General features: G+C 51.0%; 1 protein-coding gene across 1 annotated transcript; it reads right to left on the bottom strand.

Moving 5' to 3' along the window:
* Window positions 1-4,136: 4,136 nt before the first annotated feature.
* Window positions 4,137-17,545, bottom strand: P3h1 (prolyl 3-hydroxylase 1). The gene is made up of 15 exons (XM_051188635.1): window positions 17,081-17,545; window positions 15,123-15,275; window positions 13,909-14,098; window positions 13,142-13,273; window positions 12,207-12,346; window positions 9,946-10,035; window positions 9,644-9,696; window positions 9,352-9,473; window positions 8,224-8,351; window positions 8,002-8,097; window positions 7,415-7,565; window positions 5,782-5,899; window positions 5,321-5,396; window positions 4,959-5,099; window positions 4,137-4,613 (listed from the first exon to the last, which is right to left on the bottom strand). The coding sequence occupies exons 1-15, from the start codon at window positions 17,543-17,545 to the stop codon at window positions 4,458-4,460; spliced, it is 2,211 nt and encodes a 736-aa protein (XP_051044592.1). The 3' UTR covers window positions 4,137-4,457.
* Window positions 17,546-17,684: the final 139 nt, after the last annotated feature.

The raw sequence follows: 17,684 nt of genomic DNA, 5'->3' as shown, positions 1-17,684 counted from the left end.
GGACCTGGGGGAAGCTGGGCAAGGGGTGAGTGCTGTTAGGTATACACAGTGTCACACACTGGGTCCCTCTGACTTCCTGTGTACACTGGACCTGCTCCTTGGGTAGCCTGCTGATTCCAAAATACTAATGAGGTACAGAATGGTAACAGAGAAGATGTTCCGATTCAGATTTTTCTGCCATGCATAACAAAACAATAGAGTCAAAAGGAGGTGGAGGGTGGTTACCAGAGCCTAGAGTGGGACAGGAGATGCAAGCAAAAGATCCCAGGAGGGCAGTGAGACCCTGGTAACCTTAAGGAGGCCTTCCAGGTAGGAAGGTAACTGGGATGTCTGTGATGCTGGGTGGCCTTTCCCCATATCTTTACCTTTCTGAGTTTTGGAGGGAGGCATCCAGTGCAGATAGAAGGGTGGGTAAGATGCTCCCTACAAATGAGACAACTGTGTAGCCTCAATGTCTTTGTCCCTAAAGGAATATTGTTTTGCCAAGCTGGGATGATGCTTAGGGGAGGCAGAGAGACTGCACTGGTAGCTACTATACATAGGCTATTGAAAAGGGCAGACAGGGTCCTCTCTCAAAGTTGGGCCTTTGCCTCTTGCAAAGACTTCTCACGAGGAAGAACCCAGGGCTCATTCTGACCTTGGGAGCATTGGTCAGATACCTGAGTTTTGGTGCTTCAGGTGTACACATAGCCCTAGCTTTTGTCTTCAGATATGTAAGAGCTGTGGTAGACAGGGTCACTGTTCCCAGAGCTAAAGTGTCGCAGATGTGAAGCCTGAGGGGCTGCTGGATGCCTGTCTGTCTGTGTCTCCATTCTAGGAATCCCCCACCTTAAGGGCTCAGAACCTCCAGGATTCTGTTTTGTTCTGGCTGTTTTGGAACTCACTCTGTAAACCAGGCTGTCCTTGAACTCAGAGATCTACTTGCCTCTGCCTCCTAAGTGCTGGGATTAAAGGTGTGTGCCACCACCCGACTTAAGCCTCCGGGACTCTTGTGTCTTCCCCTGAAGCTCTTCCAGATGCTTTCCTCTTTGTCATTTGAGAATTTGGGTCTGCTCTACCTAAATATCTTCTGCTTCCCCAACAGCCTTTGTGTACCAGTGTTCCAAAGCCACCTGGAATTCAAGTCCTGCTCCCTAGCCATGTATAGCTTCTCCACCCTAGTGAACCTATTATTCTTGGTGGCCATGCAGCCCAGTGACTCTCAGGCATGCAGAGAGGACCGTGAAGGCTCAGGGTTCCCAGCCCAGCCTCTCATCACTAATACCATTTGCCTGTCTAGTTCACAAAGTTATTAGGACCATGATTTTGCCATAATAGTGGCTGACTAAAGCTGTCCCCAAGATGACGGTCCTAGGATGGGCTTTCCCTGGTGCTGCCTCATCCTGGCATGGCATACTGCTTAAGGCTGGGAACTGGTTGCCACCTTTTTCACTGCTGAGCCCAGCTGAGGACAGCCTTGGTAGGTATGTGTTGATCATTGATGGGTTGGTATGAAGGTTCATTGGTTTTTCCTCTCTTGTAATGAAATAAAAGGGACTGGTCCACTGTCCTCTCCCATGGCTGATTAAGAGGGTCTGGTTCAGTTGGTTGCAATCTATTGTTTTCCTTGTAGCTGCCATTGGAGGCTCAGAAGTGGTGCCACCCCGAACTGGGTTAAGTTCCCTAAACAGCCACAGAAGTGGCTCACCTGAGGGCACACAGCAAGAAAGGAGGACAGCCAACCATGTGCCACCCTCAGCTGCTCTGGATGCTCAGGCATAGTTGAGCAGCCAAAGTGGAATCCCACAACCCTCTGCACTTCCCACCCTCTGCAGTTGGTACATTGTTTCCTCCTTCCTAAGGCCCATAAACAACTTGAGGCTGCATCGGGAGTCTCAGGTAGTCCACTGTCTAACTAGGGCAAGGACACCTTGCATTACACAGGCAGTCTAATGGTGTCTTCACTCCTCCGGAACAGCACTGGGTACAGATCTCTGGTGCCTCCTACCTCAGCTCTGCAGCTTCCCTAGGCACCAGAGACCAGTAAGTGTCAACACTCCTATCTTCCCTGGGTTTGCTGAGTTGTTCCTTTTGCCTGCGACCCTCCCACAGGCTGTCTCCAACCCAAGCAAGCTTCCTCATATTGCTGAACTGCTCTTCTGGATGCTTCTCCAACACAGACCAAACATGCATGGTCAGATCTTAGCTGGGACCCTGCCATCAGTCACTGCTTCTGGATGAGCTTCCCTAGCCTAGTTACACACATTTACCTTGGTCCTGTTGCCAATGGAAACACTTTAGCTTTTGTGAGCTCAAAACAGGCAGCCTGCTGTCCGTATGCAGTTAGCATGCATTGGAACTGTAAAAGCCAGCCAGGCAGTGGCACACATCTTTAATCCCAGCACTTGGGAAGTAGTGGCCCCAACTCACTAAGTAGTCCATTCTGTCCCTGAACTCTGATCCTCCTGTCTCTGTAGTTACGGGCAAGCACCATCACACCAGGATTTCAGTTTTCATCTTGCCCAGCTTTTGGACACCACTTGTCATCACTATCTTGATCTGCACATCTGTACTCAGAACAGGGGAGAGGGCCTTGCCATTCCCATGGGTTTGCGGCATTGGGCTCTTTGACACGGCCATGCTCAAGCCAGCGATGCACATTCACTCAGGACTTCACTGGCTCCCCCACACTACTCTCTTCCTCCTCGGAATGCCCTCAGTGGGGGCCAGCCCACATCTCTCTTGCTGTTGTCCACACTACTTCTAGATGAGCTATCTTTTGACTTCCCTGTGTACCTCTCCCAGCTTCACACCCCAGTTATGTCCCCCCCAAACTCACCCTTAGCACACCAACCCAGGTTCCTGCTGGCCACACCTCACTTTCCTCCAACAGTGCACTGCCCCCTCCCCACCTCAACTAGTGGCCTAACTTCCAAATCCTGCTCATTCCTCATGACATGACAAGCCCTCAGCACCTCCTGTTGGCACTGCCAACGCTAGCCAGCATGGTCTTCGTTCCTTCTGCTGCTTGGCCCTGGCCCAGGCCTCCTCCTCTCTCTCTGATCACTCAACAGCCCCTGTCCTGCTGTCTCCATTCCTGTTCCAACAGCTTATTCTCCATGCATTTATTACCCAAGGAAACTTTTAATATGTTTGTCACATCCTGATGTGCCAAACTCAAAACCCTACTGGGGCCTTTAGCGTCTGACCTCTACCCTTCTCTTCCTGGTCTTCTGGCCCTGCATTAGCTTTAGATTTGTTTTTATTTGTATGTGTGTACCCCGTGTTTGTGCTGGTGCCGGGAGAGGGCATCAGATTCCCTAGAGCTGGAGATACAGGTGGTTATAAGCCACCGGATACAGGTACCAAAGAGTAGCAAAGGCTCCTCCCTGCTGAGTCTTATGTCCTGCCTCTCATCAAGCTTCTTGCTGTTTCTTCTGCCTCGGGGTCATCGAAGGCTTAGGATATACAAATCACACTTACGATATTTATGCATTTATTATATATCCCCTATAAAACACAGTTCTGTGAGAACCAGGCTTACTTTGCTCCCTCTCATATTCCCAGCACCAGGCTGCTACTCACTAAATAAATATTGTCTGGCTAATGACAACTCAGGTGCAGGTTCCTACACTCTGTCCTACAGCATCTCAGGCATGGTGAAGGTGGTGGGCTTGGTGCCAGCTATGTGGCCAGAGGAGCTGAATTTCCAGTTTGTGTTTTTGGTCTCTCAGGGCATCACCCTGCACATGAGGCTCTCAGGTACAGGCTCTGAGGCCAGCTGAACAGGAAGCATGTGGCTGCCCAAGGGTAATGTGCCAGAGCACTGCTGACTGCTGCTCTCTGCCAGGAGAGGATTAGCATCAATCTAGATGCTTCTGACACAGCTTCAAAGTTTATGAAGTACAGCCACATTGGGTGCTGTATCTGGGCCCCACAGCTCTCGCAGAAGGTGGGCAGTGAGGACCAAGATGCCCCTTCTATGGTAATAGCCCGGGTTAAGCATCTAGTTTGAGGCTGCACAGGAAGTGACCCAGCTGGGTCCCAGGACAGGCCTTCCTGTATGGCACAGGCCACTACACACTGCCCTGAGTAACTGCTACCAAACATGGCCTCTGAGGTAGAATGGAAACATTTCCTCTCTTGGAACAAACCACTAAATGAAAAAACACGAGTCATTTATTCTTTGGTTGTCTATACAGACACTTAAATATGCTGCTGTTAGGCAGCTGCCTATATAGGCTGCAGGATGGTTCTGGGCCTGCGTCCTGAGCCTTCAGCCAAGCCCAGAGAAGAGTGGTGTCCTGTTGCGTCCACTCTCAGAACAGTAGCACCATGGGGAAGGCTGTGGGCAGGATCCTTTGACTGGTTAGGGGACAAAAGTGCCCCTCACTCTGCAGCCCTGAGAGTCTGGAAAGTCCTGACTGCAGGGCAGAGTTCTCTGGGTCCAATGACACCCAGGTGTGACCTAGCCACTGTCATAGCTCATCTTTGTGCTGTGACTGTCTGTCTGACAGAGACTCTTCTCCAGGTTTTGGGGAGCCCTGTTGGTCATGCTGGGGCTGCTTCTGGGGGAAGTCCACCTCTTCTGGGCTGAACAGCATCTTCACCAGGTCATCCGCCTGCACCCGGTCCTGCAATAGCAAACCGTTTCCTCAGCAAGTCCCCAGCAAGGCCCTCACCCTGCAGCTTCCAGAAAAAACAATGGCGATGCTGCCATAAGGCCTCTGGGACCACTCCCTTCCCAGCAGGCCTAAGCTCTAGTAGCTGGAGAAGGATACTAGGAGTGAAGCAAGGACTCCCCCTCTTCCTGAAAAGACAGGTCCAGGGAGGGTGAGCAGCAAGGCCTGCAGTAAGTGCACTGGGGTGGGGAGTCTCCAGCCCAGAACTCCTTTATGACCGAACCAGTAGCAGCAGGGCTCAGAGAAAGGACCCAGGGCTTTTTGCAGATAGACAAGGGCCCTCCCAACAGCTCTTACTCGCTCACTGTGTCGAGGATCCAGTGTGAACCACAGGGCAATGGCACAGCGCTGCCCCCTGGTGACAGCCTTCACCCCATGTGGGTTCTCAGTGCCGGAAGAGAATCCCACAGCTCTTCCACACTGGGGCTGCACCTCTGCCTACAGGGAGGAAAAGGGGGAAATGGGAAAAGGTCTCAGGAGAGTAATGGGTAATTAGAACCCAGAGAAAGGTCAGAGGACAGCTGCCAAAAGCCCCTGGCCTGGGGGCAGGGTATGGGGCTGGGGGAAGCCAGGTGGTCATTCTGTGGGCTGTCCTCTGGGGACATCAGCTTTAGAGAACAGGGTTTCTGTCCCCAGGGATGAGGACAGTGGACACTCACCGTCACAGTCTTGGCATCTAGTTCAGTGAAGTAAAAGTTTCCTCCATCAAAGTCCCCATTGAGGTAAAGGATGGCACTGGGAAGGCAGGGAATCCGGACATGGCTTATGCCCTGCTCCCTGGAACCCTCCTCTGTGTGCTTTCAACCAGCAGCTGGAGGCCAGAAGCTCTCCTGAAGCCATAAACATCTCACAGGGTCCCCGGCCTCACCTCAGAGACTCCAATATACACTAGCTAGTGTGTTCTATGCCAAACCCATGCATGCCCTCCTAGTCACGCCCTTCCTGAGGGGGTCCCCTACTGTCTGCCTTCCTATATGGGCACTAGAGTGAGGGACTGGCCTCTACAGACCGCTTGTCTCTGCCTGTGTGTGCACAGCAAGGGTGGGGAGGCAGCGTGCGGGGCACAAAGGAACTCCCAAGGGGAAGCGCAGAGCCGGGGCACCACTTGTGCCGCATTTACCTGTAGTCCCGGAAAGTGTAGGCAGGGGGCTCCTTGATGCACACGAGGGTCTCAGCATTCAGGATGCAGTTATCCACGTGGACTGGGTGGCTACTGTCCTTCCTCTCAGCCTGTGACTCTGAGGCCAAGACGATCCATGTTAGAGTAGGATGTACAGGACACGGTGAGAGGCTCTCTTGTTGACACATGGGACAGGATGGAGGGGCGTCCCCAAACATGTGAGAGTCTATGGAACTGTCATGTACTGGGCTATGAGGAGTCTTTGGTTAAGCCAGAGCTTATTGATCAGGACAAGTTTTCGGGGTGAACAGGGTACAGCCCATAGGACTGTAGGGAGCTAACAAGGCAGATCCTGGGCTGGGTGCCATCACCCAGCTAGAGACTTTCTGAAATAGGCGGGACCGCCGCAGTAAACAGAGGAAGCTGGTGGGCGCAGGGGCCACTGACTCAAGTCTTCCAGCAGGCCTGCAGGAGGGGCAGGGCAGGTAAACAGAGGCAGCACAGTGTAGCCGGAGAAGTGGGCTCTGGGATGGGGAGGTGGCAAACCCACACAGGGAGAGGACATGGGAGAAATCAGACTGTCTAATGCCAGCGGATCGCACCTTTCTCCAGTGTAAACCTCCGCACACTTCCTGTGGGGATGGCAGATGCTGCCTCATCAGGCCCAGCCAGTCACCAGCGCCTGCCTATCTTCCTCTACGCCTCTCCGATGGCACCTCCTCTCTCTGCCTCTCTGCCACTCCCAGACTCTCAGTCTTCATCCTCACCCACCATGGTCACTGCTGACCAGCTCCCTGCCCCCAGTCTCTCAACATATGGCAGCAAAGTTCATCTTTTTAAAATGATGGCTCTGCCAAGCCCTCCAGTGCCTGCTGACTCCTCCCTGTGCCAGCACTTCTCCACCTCCAGGCTCTGTGGCACACAGGCAAGTGCCTGGCACATTCCTTTGGTGTGTCCAGATTTTCTTAGAGCTTTTAACACCCTGAGGGAGAGAGAAGCCTTCCAGGGCCTGCCACCTTCCAAGAAGGTGTCAGCGCATCTTCTGAATGCTACGGCAGGGCAGAGCTGGCTGTGGGCCGCATGTGATTCCTGCAGCCTGGCTCTGCCTTACCCCTGCTCAGGAAAGCATAGGTGATATGAGGGAGAAGGAACAAGGTCTTGTACCTCTCGGACTTCAGATGCCCTAGCTCCCACACAAGCCCGGTATGTCTAACAGTTACCAAGAGAGGGCTTGCAGCACAGTGCAGGGCCGAGTGAAAGGAGACGACACACGCTCCAGAATGTGCTTCTCTGTGAGTTGGCAACGTTCTTAGCTCCCTCAGGTAGAACTGGTCTCTCTGGCTTGCAGGGTTTCCTGCTACCCTGTGAACTCCAAAAATACGTTCATCCTGCAAACTTCCCATCACCTTCCCTGGAAGGTTTCCTGGCCCCTGGCTAGCGGACTGCCTCTTTCTTCCTCCACGCTACTGCCAGAATGAAAATGCTGGGCTGCAGCCAACATACTTGCACTGGTTTCCCAGCCAGCAAGAAGGGACCAAGCCCTAGCCTTCTCCATGACCTCAGTGTCTAGTGCAGTGGTGCAGTGCCAGGGCACAGCCTACCCCTGAGAAGCTGCAGGGGTGATGAGGCCCACCTTCTATTGCAGTGCGGCACACCAGGTGGGAATAGGAGAAGTAGAGGGGTGTGTCCAGGCGGAAGTAGGACTCCATGACACGCCGAACCTTCTCCGTCACATTGTAGTACATGCGGGCACTCTGCAGAGGGACTTTCCCTTCCTGCCCAAGCTGCAAAGAACACTGGTGGTCAGCTGCCTGACTCCCCTCTATAGACTGTCAGGACGCTGAGGTGCGAGGGTACATACGGAGAGCATCTCCCACCCCACTGCTGAAGGAGCCATCTCTCCTTCATATTTCACCTACCCTGTTCAGGAGCACGCCCTCTGGGATCTGCTCCGATTCACAGCCAACCCACACGTCTGGAGACCCATTCCATCTCACTTGCCTCATTTTTATTGCGCCTTGTCTAACAGCCAAGATTCACAAGGAAATCTCCTTGGCATAGGCCAGCCTCACTCCCTGGCAGCTGGAATGTCAGTAGTGAGACACTTCTCCCTATCTATCTCCACCCCCGACTCCTCCTGAACTGGAGTGTCCTCCTCCTCCTTCCCCGGCTGGCAGATTCTCCCTGCTCCATGCTGTAGAGAGCTAAGATGGAGTTTACCTTGAGAGCTTTGAGGACAGTGACACCGTAGAACTTTTCATTTGGGGTGTGTGGAGAGGTCTGACCTCGGTAGCCATCTCCTGAAGTTGCTGCTGCCTAATGGGCCAAAAGACAAGGCAAAGTTAGTCAGGGCAGTCAAGTGTCTGATGAGAGGGGACAACTAAGGGCAACAGGGACCACCGCAGCTAGGAGGGAGACACTTGGAAGCAGGGCGACCCTTACATTGGTCAGTCTCTGCAGCTCCTGGCACTCTTCATCAGAGATCACACCATCTATCACCACCCGCTGGGAGCCATTCAAGACTTTGGAGTTCATAGTGAGGCTGATGCCTTCATACAGCAAGGGGCCACCTGCAAAGCAAGGTCAAGACTGACAAGTCCTGCAGTGGCTCTGCCCAAGGCCTCCTTGAACAGAACAGGAGGTCCAAATCCTAGGCCTCACTCTGCCATCAAACAGCTTCTGGCTCTTGGGCCTCCATCAAGTAAACAGTCACACTAGAGACGTGGCTCAACCCCATCGACATGCTGAGACCCTGTGAGCAATGTAAGAGAGAGCCTAACACCTGAGGACGGCACCATTCCCCAGTCAGACAATAACCAGTGCTATGCATACCGCCGTGCCCTTACAGATTCAAAGGAGCAGGTAAGGTCTCCCTGAGGTGTCTTTCAGGGCAGAGATGGTGAGAAGTACATCAGGAGTGGGGACAAGCATCGGCAACAATCTGTGGGCCAATGGCAGGCTCAGGGGACCAGAAATAATCCATCCCATTTGATGGAGAGGCATGGAGGATGTGCAAGTGGAGGATATACACATACGGAGGATGCTTTAGTATCGAGGACACATGCATGGTCCTGGTGTTTGGAAGACAGGCCTGCATCTGTGTGTGGGGAAGGATAAGAACGGATAGGAGCTGACTGGGCCTAGGTGGGCCAAAGGCAACGGAAAAGGAAAAGGCAGGAGAGGAGGAGAGCAGAGAGCAGCAATCACAGTGGGTGGGAGCATGGCAAACGGAGCAGAGAAGACAGGAAGGTTTTGCCTTTTGATAACAATGTCAGTGGTCAGAAGAGAGTTCAGAGAGGGAGGCAGGACGGTTTAAGCCATCCATACTTACTGTGACTATGTTAGTCTAACTGTGATACAGGAATCTTAGCCAAAGGCCCATTCTCTGGGCTGTCTGGGTGGCAGTTCCTTGGTGTGTTGGATGTGGAGGAAGTCCTAGCACCTGATATACAAGCGGAAGCTGGTATATGACGGGCTGAGCAAAGCCCTAGTGGGTACGGCCACCTGGTGAACATGGGGAGACCTGCCTGGCCCACCACACTGCAGGCATGCCACCACCTGCTGACTCACCTTCCCGTGTCAGTCTGCTCACATCCAATGACTCTTTGGTTTTCTCCTCCACGAGGGTTTCGATTTCCTTCATAAGGTTGCCAATCTCCTGGGAGATGCGGACCGCGGTTTCGCGTTCTGACCTGTGAGAATCGCAGCACTGAAGGTTGCCCGGACTGGCCCTGGTTCCCACCCCAACTTCCCAGACTGGACCTGCCCACCCCTGGCCAGGAGTTCCCATCTGCTTGGGCACAGGAAGCCTCAGGCGCTTCGTCAGACTGATCCAACCATGGCATTTCTACAAGGCCCTCACTTCTGTTTCTCTTGGAGTCTCTTGGGAATCACCTCTTCCGGAGTCCATGAGTCCTAAGGTTGGGTCAGAATAACAAGTAGGGTGACATGGGGTTTCCAGGAGTCCACTGCCTCACTGCCTGCGATGAGGTGGGCTCTTGGATCCTGTTGCTTTCAGTGGCCCAGGGTTCCCTTTCATCTTCCACTTTGTCTCCCATCCTCAGGATCCACACATCCCACGCCTGGCTCAGCCCTGGACAGTCTCTCCTCAGGGTTGTATGGTGTAGACCTCCCACCCCCTTTCTAGCTCCTGCTTTGGCTCACCGGATCCACAAAGGGAATTCCAAAAATGTCGTAAGCGAAGAAGAGCAGTTCTTTTTCCAGCAGGCTTCGCTGTCGGTAATCCTGGGCACTCTGAGGAAACAAAAGCTCCCCTAGAACTTAACCCAACCCTTTAGCCCTAGTGTGGCCCTCCCTGGCATTTTATATTTCCCTATGTGACTGAGGTATTTCCTCCCCATCACAAGTCATATGCTGCCCAGTCTGGGCCAAAGGTCTCATTTGTGCTCAAGAAGGCCCTAAGGGCAGCATAACTCAGCTTCACTGGAGGGAAGAAGGTCCCAGCGGCTCTCTCAAACAGAAGATCTGATATCCTCAGAATGGAACACATGCTTTGCAATACCAGGCGTCAATTTTTGCTTTTGCAGTTTGGGGGACTGAACCCAGGCTTCAAGCATGCTAGCAAGCTCTCTACCAAGGGAGCTGTACCTGCGGCCCTCTTTTTTACATTTCCTGTTACATTTTATTTATTTACTTTGTGTGTCCTGGAGTGTATGACTTCCACTGTGCAAGTTTGGAGGTCAGAGGGGCAACTCTGTGGATTCTGTTGTCTCTGTACACCTTTGTGTGGGTCCTGTGGATTGAACTCAGGCCACAAGCTTGTGTGACAAACACCTTTATCACAATTTTTTAATCTACTTATTTCTTTATTGTATGTGTATGTGTGTGTACATGTATCTTTCTCTCTCTCTCTCTCTGTGTGTGTGTGTGCATTCATGTGCTGCAGCATAGATGTGGCGGTCAGAGGGCAACTTGCCAGTTGCCTCCTTGCACAGAGATCAAACCCACTCAGATCATCAGGCACAGCAGTAAGTGGCTTTACCCACTGAGCCATCTTGCCTGCAATTTTTGTTTTGAGACCAGGTTTCACTATGTAGCCCAGGCCAGCCCTGAGCTTGTGGTCCTCTGCCTTTGCTTCCTGAGTGGGAGCCCATGGGGTAAGACAGTTCTCTTCCTCCTAAAGATGGAGCAGGAGGACTGAAAGTGCCACTACTTGGCCACCTGCCACCCGTCAGGGTGGCCACACCCTATCCCTCCCTGAAGGTGGGCAGCTGCAGAACAGCTAAGCTTGGTATTCTGACATCCCATGTGTGCTCAGGGGGAGGGCTTACCCAGGGCAGGGAAACTGAGTTCCTTCTGGGGTCACATCTTACCCCAGGTCCCTTGCTAGGATCCAAGCAGCAGAAGGAAGAGAAACGGACAGTAATAAAGGTGAGGCAGTTCATGTTAAAGGAGTCTGCCCTGTAAGTTACAGGAATCACACAAGAGGGAGAGGAATCTTAAGAAGTCTAAATTACTGGCTTCCTCCTGCCCAGACACCAAGGCACGTATCTCATTTAGCTCTCACCAACAATTCAATGAGGATACAGGAAACAGATTCTACTGCTGATATTGTTATTAGTGTCAGCCATGTGTCAGGAAGCTTGTCAGTACAGGGACCAAGCAGACAGCAGATACCAGTCACCACTAACTAGTAACACCCACGGCACAAGCTATTTCATCTGCAAAATCTCATAGCTACAGCAGGAAGAATGCCTACTCAAAGGACAGCCACACTGATTACAAAAGACGAAGGCCTGGGCTGGGGCTCAAACTAGTGCTAGCTACTCCCTTCCCGGGAGGAGAGGTCTAGGTAAACGTTCCCAGGTGGAGTATTTTCCTTCCCAGGCTCACTAATAGCAAAGAAAAAAAGTATTAACCAAGCAAGACAAAGACTGGAGGGGCCTTCTTAAAGCTAGATGACCACCATCTAGTGGCCAAGAAGGATAACTACAAGAAAGCCAGTATCACCTGGGTGGGGCTAACAATAGGAGACTCCATTCCAAAGCTATGTGGAAGGAACAGCTATGTGGAAGGAACGGTAGCACAGAAATACGTGCTACCTAGGCTTTCTTCGTATTTAGAGGTGTGAAAAACGCTGACTGAAAACAGAGAACAGGCAATGACAAGGAGAAATGCACTCAGGAGGGAAACAGAACCAGAAACCCATTATGAAGGGAACAGCACTGATTTTGGGCCAATGGCATCCAGGATCTGGGTTGGCTGTCAAGTGGGGCAGAGAAATCTGTGTGCCAATGTGAAAAACACACATCCAAAGCCAGAGGATGCTCTGAGGCCCTGGCATGTTCTGCAAACTCCTGAGTGGCACGCTGAGTCCAGAACCTGCCCCACCCCACACCAGCAGTACTCTTCTGCTTTCTCACTGGATTCAGCCAGAAGCTTTCCTCTCAGAACTCGTCTCTCACCTCTCGGGGGCTGATGGAGCTGGCTTCTTCTTCTCCAAGCATGGCTGTATAGTAGGCCAGATTCTGGCTCATCACCTCATCGTTGGGGAAGAAGAGGAGGTAGGTCTTGGCGCATTCAATAGCCTGTGTATAGTTTCCAACTGTAAAGGAAGAAAAGAAAATGTCTTTGAGGAAAGGGTGTAATCGTGGGTACCAACATACACTTAACATCTGGTTGCAAAGAAGCCTTGAGGCCATGATGACCGGGCAAAGTAGTACTTGCTACACAACATGACTTTTAAGAAGAGGAAGATTATAATAGGTTATAAGCAGATCTCCTCAACTCATGAACATATATCATGTACTTGTGGATATGCTATAACGGTTGGGGCCCAGTAGGTACCCAGTAAACAACTGCTGATTTGCTGTTCTTCTTTTTTTTTCCTGGATATTTTTTTTTAAAGATTTATTTACTATGTATACAGTGCTCTGTCTGCACACCAGAAGAGAGCACTAGATCTCATTAAGGATGGTTGTGAGCCACCATGTGGTTGCTGGGAATTGAACCCAGGACCTCTGGAATAACAACTAGTGCTCTTAACCTCTGAGCCATCTCTACAGCCCCTTTCCTGGATATTTTTAGTCCCTTTACCCTGGGAGGAGGGCTGGTTTCAAGAGTAGTACATCCTTACTTTTGCTATTCATTTTAATTCAAATGCAAAATTAGATTACAAATGCACAAAGAGGGACAAAAGAAAGAGGCCCTGCAATCCTCTTCTTAGCCTTTGGGCCATTGAAACTGGTTACCTGGGCCATTGGCTTATGGCAAAATACATGTTGCCTCCCATAGACACAGAAGCCAGACACGGTGAAGGAGGAGAGTGGCTGTAAACCGTGTCTGTCTGGCTAACCTTCCCAGTTGAGGCATCAGAGGGAAGGAGGAAAGCAGGCCTTACTGTTATAGTAGGCAAATTGTAGATAATTATAATGTGAAGGGAGGAAGTCTTCAAAGGGCTTTTCTCGACTTGGGTGGGAAGCCAGCTCGGTGACACAGCTCTGTTTACAGCTGAGGACCTGGACGTAATGGTCTGAAAGGAATCAAAGATGAGGAACAATAAAGTCATTTTTTTTTAGGATTCAAATTTTGGCTAAGATGGACGAATTGAAGTGGGAAGTAATCTCTGTGTGTGTACATGTGCATGTATGTGGTATATGCGAATGCATGCCTGTAGAGGCCAGAGGTGATGCCAGGTGTCTTCCTCACTTTATTATTGTTATTTTTCAAGACAGGGTCTCTCAGCCTGAAGCTCATCCCTATGATGAGGCTGTCTGACCATCAAACCCCAGCAAAGGGATTTCATGGGTATGTGCTGTGCTTGGCTTTTATGTGGGTGCTTAGGGATCTGAACTGGAGTCTTTCTGCTTGCGCATCAAGCGCCTTACCCCTGAAAGCAATTTTTAGTCAGAGTTCCAGACTTAAGAGGATGGCCGGGCAGGGGTGGTACATGCCTTTAATCCCAGCACATGGGAGGCAGAGGCAGAGACACATAGCTCTTGTGAGTTCAAAGCCAGCATGTCCTATCTCAAAAAAACAAAACAAAAAAACAAAAAAAGAAATTGAGGATGATTGTGTGTGTGTGTGTGTGTGTGTGTGTGTGGTGTGTATCAATTTGACCTTACAGTCCTGGAAGGCTTGATGAAGCCAAGCTCTGAATGGACGCACCTGTGATGGCCTGGAAGAGGTCAGCACTGTAGTCTAGGTAGTTGTAGCCATCATAGTCATAGGGCCCTTCGCAGAGGGCACGGCATTCCTCATCAGCCACAAAGTACTCTTGCAAGGCTGCCTCTAAGTGGGGCACAGCTTCCTGTGGCTTCTCCTCTGAGTAGAGTCGCACTCCTAGCCGAAATTCATGCTACTGGAGAGAAGGTGTACTCAAAACAGGCTCCAGAGGAACCCCTCACTTGTCCTAAGCCATTGTCACATAGGTTCTAATCCTTACTTCTAAACTATGGATGTAAAGGGGGAACCTGGGTGCTGCTACATAACAAGGGCTGTTAGTAGACAGGTTCCCAGTACCCTTTGATTTTACACACGTAACTGAATGCAGGGAAAAGGCAGAGTTTGCTGTAATTCTTACACATTTCTATAGGGCTTAACGTTTTTAGGTAACGGGCTAGACAGAGATGGCTGTCATTAAGAACATGTACTTCCAGAGGACTTGAGTTTAGTTCCCAGCACCCACATAGGGTGACTTGCAACTGCCTGTGACTCCAGCTCCAGGGGGTATGATATCCTCTTCTGGTCTTCTCAGGCACCCACATAAGTTCTCTCTCTTTCTCCCTCTCCCCCTTACTCCCTCTACTCCCCACCCCACACAGATTAAAAATAAATCACAACCCACCCATAGTCTCCTTGAAGGAATGTTTCACAGCACAGGCAGGCAACCTTGAAATCCTGATTTAATTTCCTTTATCTCCCCAATACTAGGATTATAGGTATATGCCATCATGTCCAGCAAACACATGTCTACTTTTAAAAGTCATTCTGGGGTTGGGGAGTGATAGAGTGCTTAGCATGTATTGTGTATGTACGATGCCATTCTGATAGTGTTTTTTTTTACATATATATGTACATGAATATGCATATATATTGTTATCTTCAGACTCTCTAATGTTCTGATGCATAAATTATTAAAATGATAGAGAACATAAGTTGATTATGAGAATACTATTCAAATGTTAGGTCAAAAAAGTGCTGAAAACACACATAAACCATGATACTAAATTAGGTGAAAGAGTTAATTATGGAAGACTTGGGACCAGCCTGGACTACATAGCAGCTCTGACACACATACATGCGTGCACACGCGCACACACGCACACACACACACACACACACACATGCGCGTGTGCGTGTTGGGGGGGGTATCTTTTCACCATATGGGGCTTGGCTTCCAGATCCTTGAAGTCTGCCTCCTTTACCCCAGACATGGTTTGGTAATAGTCGAGGTTCTGCCGCATCTCCATGTGTTCAGGATTGCCCACAAAGAAGGTGTGCGCTGCTGCCACAGCTTTTTCTAGCTTGTTTATCTATGGGCAAAGTAAAAGAATGAGGTCCCATCCAAACTCTGTGAGGTTTTGTTTGCTTGGTTGGTTTCTCTGTGTGTTTGTGTGTCTACAGACAGGTTGTCACTATACAGATCAGTCTCAAACTCTCAGTTCTGACCAGATCCCAAGTACTTGAATGATAGGTGAAACTTTGTCTCCAAAGAAAGAAAGAAAGTAACAAACAAACAAACAAATAAGTGAAATGGAGAGTCCAAAGGTGCAATGATTTGGGGGATAGGGCGTTAACAACTACACTGTGGTAAGATCCAAGGGCTGGGATCAGAGGACTGTGCCACCGTGCCTAGCTTACTCTCCCCAGTCTTTCAGGACTGCTGCTGTCTTCCTTTGTTATCCACCCCACCTACAAGCCTTTGACTCCTAGGCACTGGCACCTGGCTTCCTCTGGTGGACTAAGCCATGGGCCTTTCTCCACTGTTTTCACTGCCAACACTTTCTCCTTCCACCTATTTTATCCATCTGGCTTCCAGAATGAGCATCCTGAAAGCTAAGTCTGATGATGGTTGTCCGAAATTTACAGGAGTTTCTTCTGAATCCAACCTCCCTAAACTTTGTAGTCACTTCTGCTGTTCTCCACATACATGCCTACACAGGACTCACTGCAGTGAACTACCCTATGACCCAAAATATACTATACTGTAGTTTTACATTTCCCTTGTGGGGGAAAAACCTTTCTTCAATGTCACTTCTCTGCCAGGTCTAATTCAACTGAAGCTAAGCATTCTATCACTCCCCCGTTATGTTCCCACAACCCTAACCATCTACGTAAGCATTTTAGTTAGCTCTTAGTACGGTGACTCCTAGTAGTAACACAAGGTAAAATGAACAATCAATTATTTTGATCACCTGCCCAAGAACTGGAATGTAGAACTGTTCAATAAATGTTAATGTCAATGAATTTTAGTGACATGACCTAAGTGAGAACCCAATCATTTGGGGCTTGTAAGCCCAGCTCTCATCCCAATAACCAGAAGGAATAGTGGAATAAGCAGAAATCTAAGGTCCCCAAGAGTCTCTAAGTCTCTTTTAGGTAGAACTGAAGGGCTGTCAAACAATTGTAGATATACAGTCTTCGTGCGCAGCCTCTTCATCCGCCCCACGGGATTAACAGCATCTATTCAAATGTTACTGTTTCAAGGCAAATCAGTTAATAAACGCCAAGTACTCTGAATCCTGGAAATACATGTGGCCAGTCACCTGGTGCTCCAAGCCTGTTAGTTGACTTGGCATTAAAGCCCTGTGGCATCCCTAAAGACAATCGTGGCATCCCTAAAGACAATCATTTTCTTTAAAAACAAAACAAACAACAAACCCCAAAACTGACATACTAGCCAGAGGGTCCTCCATAGGGAGGAGCGAGGCAGCCCCTGCTGGCGACGTGGCAATCCCACGTCCTGAAGGCGCTCCTCTTGGATTCGGGAGCAGGAAAAGCATGATTGGAGAACTAACCGGAAGGAAGATGCTGCAGAAGTGCCTGGCTTCTCACTTGGATACTTGCAATGAAGTAGGGCTAGGAGGCCCAAGCGGTCGCCTCGGTTGCCTCTAGGAAGCCTTTCCAGAAGGAAAGGTCATGTTCTTCTTGGCTTGGACTGTCACTACTGGCTGGACTTCTAGGGTTAGCATTTGCCCATAAGAACCGGATGAAGCGCCCCGAGTCTGCCAAGAGCTCCCTAGCCAAGAGGCCCCTTTCCTCCCTGCGGACTGGACCCTGCTCTGCTCCCCGAGTTCCCCAGGTTGCCCCGGGCCGCCGGGCTCCGGGACAGTCGCACCTTGAAGTAGGCGACTTGAAGGTAGTTGTAGGGACTCCTCTTGTTGAACTCCAGGTCCAGCTCCTCGCTCAGCAAGTGGGCAGAGGGCGGCCCGAGGCAGCGGCGCAGGCAAGCGGCGCGGCGCAACAGGGCCCCGAAGAAGCGCAGGTCGTTGAGGGCGGCGGCGCCCAGGTCCTGGCTTAGGTTGGGGGCCGGGCCGAGATCGAGGTCAGGAGCCCACGGCAGCTCGGCCGCGCAGCGTGTGCGGCAGCGCAGGCGGAGGGCACGCAGGGCGGCCCGCGAGCGCAGCGCCCGCTCCATGTTCAGGACGACCCCAGGCCAGTCCCCGCGCGCGTAGGCGGCGGTCCCCTCTGCGTAAAGTAAGTCAGGGGCTGCCACGTCCCATCCCGGCTCAGACTCCTCTGCAGCCCGCGAGGCGGCAGCTACGGCGACCGCTAGCAGAGCGGCCAGCAGCCTCATCGCCATGGCCTTGCTCCTTCACTTAACGGGACAATTCGCCTTGGGCACAATCCAGAGTCCCGCCCCACAGAAGCCACGCCCAGAGACGAGCCCCGCCTCAAGCCCTGAAGTCCGTGGCCAGGAAGCTTGCACCGCCTCTTGCTTT

This window comes from Phodopus roborovskii, unplaced genomic scaffold (assembly GCF_943737965.1).
Source record: "Phodopus roborovskii unplaced genomic scaffold, PHOROB, whole genome shotgun sequence".
NCBI lineage: Eukaryota > Metazoa > Chordata > Mammalia > Rodentia > Cricetidae > Phodopus > Phodopus roborovskii.
This window is presented reverse-complemented; position numbering and strand designations above follow the sequence as displayed.

Coding starts and splice junctions, on each gene's coding strand:
- P3h1 (XM_051188635.1), bottom strand. CDS start 17,545: ATGGCGATGAGGCTGCTGGCCGCTCTGCTAGCGGTCGCCGTAGCTGCC. Junction 8,352..9,351: donor GAGCAGACTGACACGGGAAG/GTGAGTCAGCAG, acceptor CTTGCTTTGCAG/GTGGCCCCTTGCTGTATGAA. Junction 5,100..5,320: donor TAGATGCCAAGACTGTGACG/GTGAGTGTCCAC, acceptor TCCTCCCTGTAG/GCAGAGGTGCAGCCCCAGTG.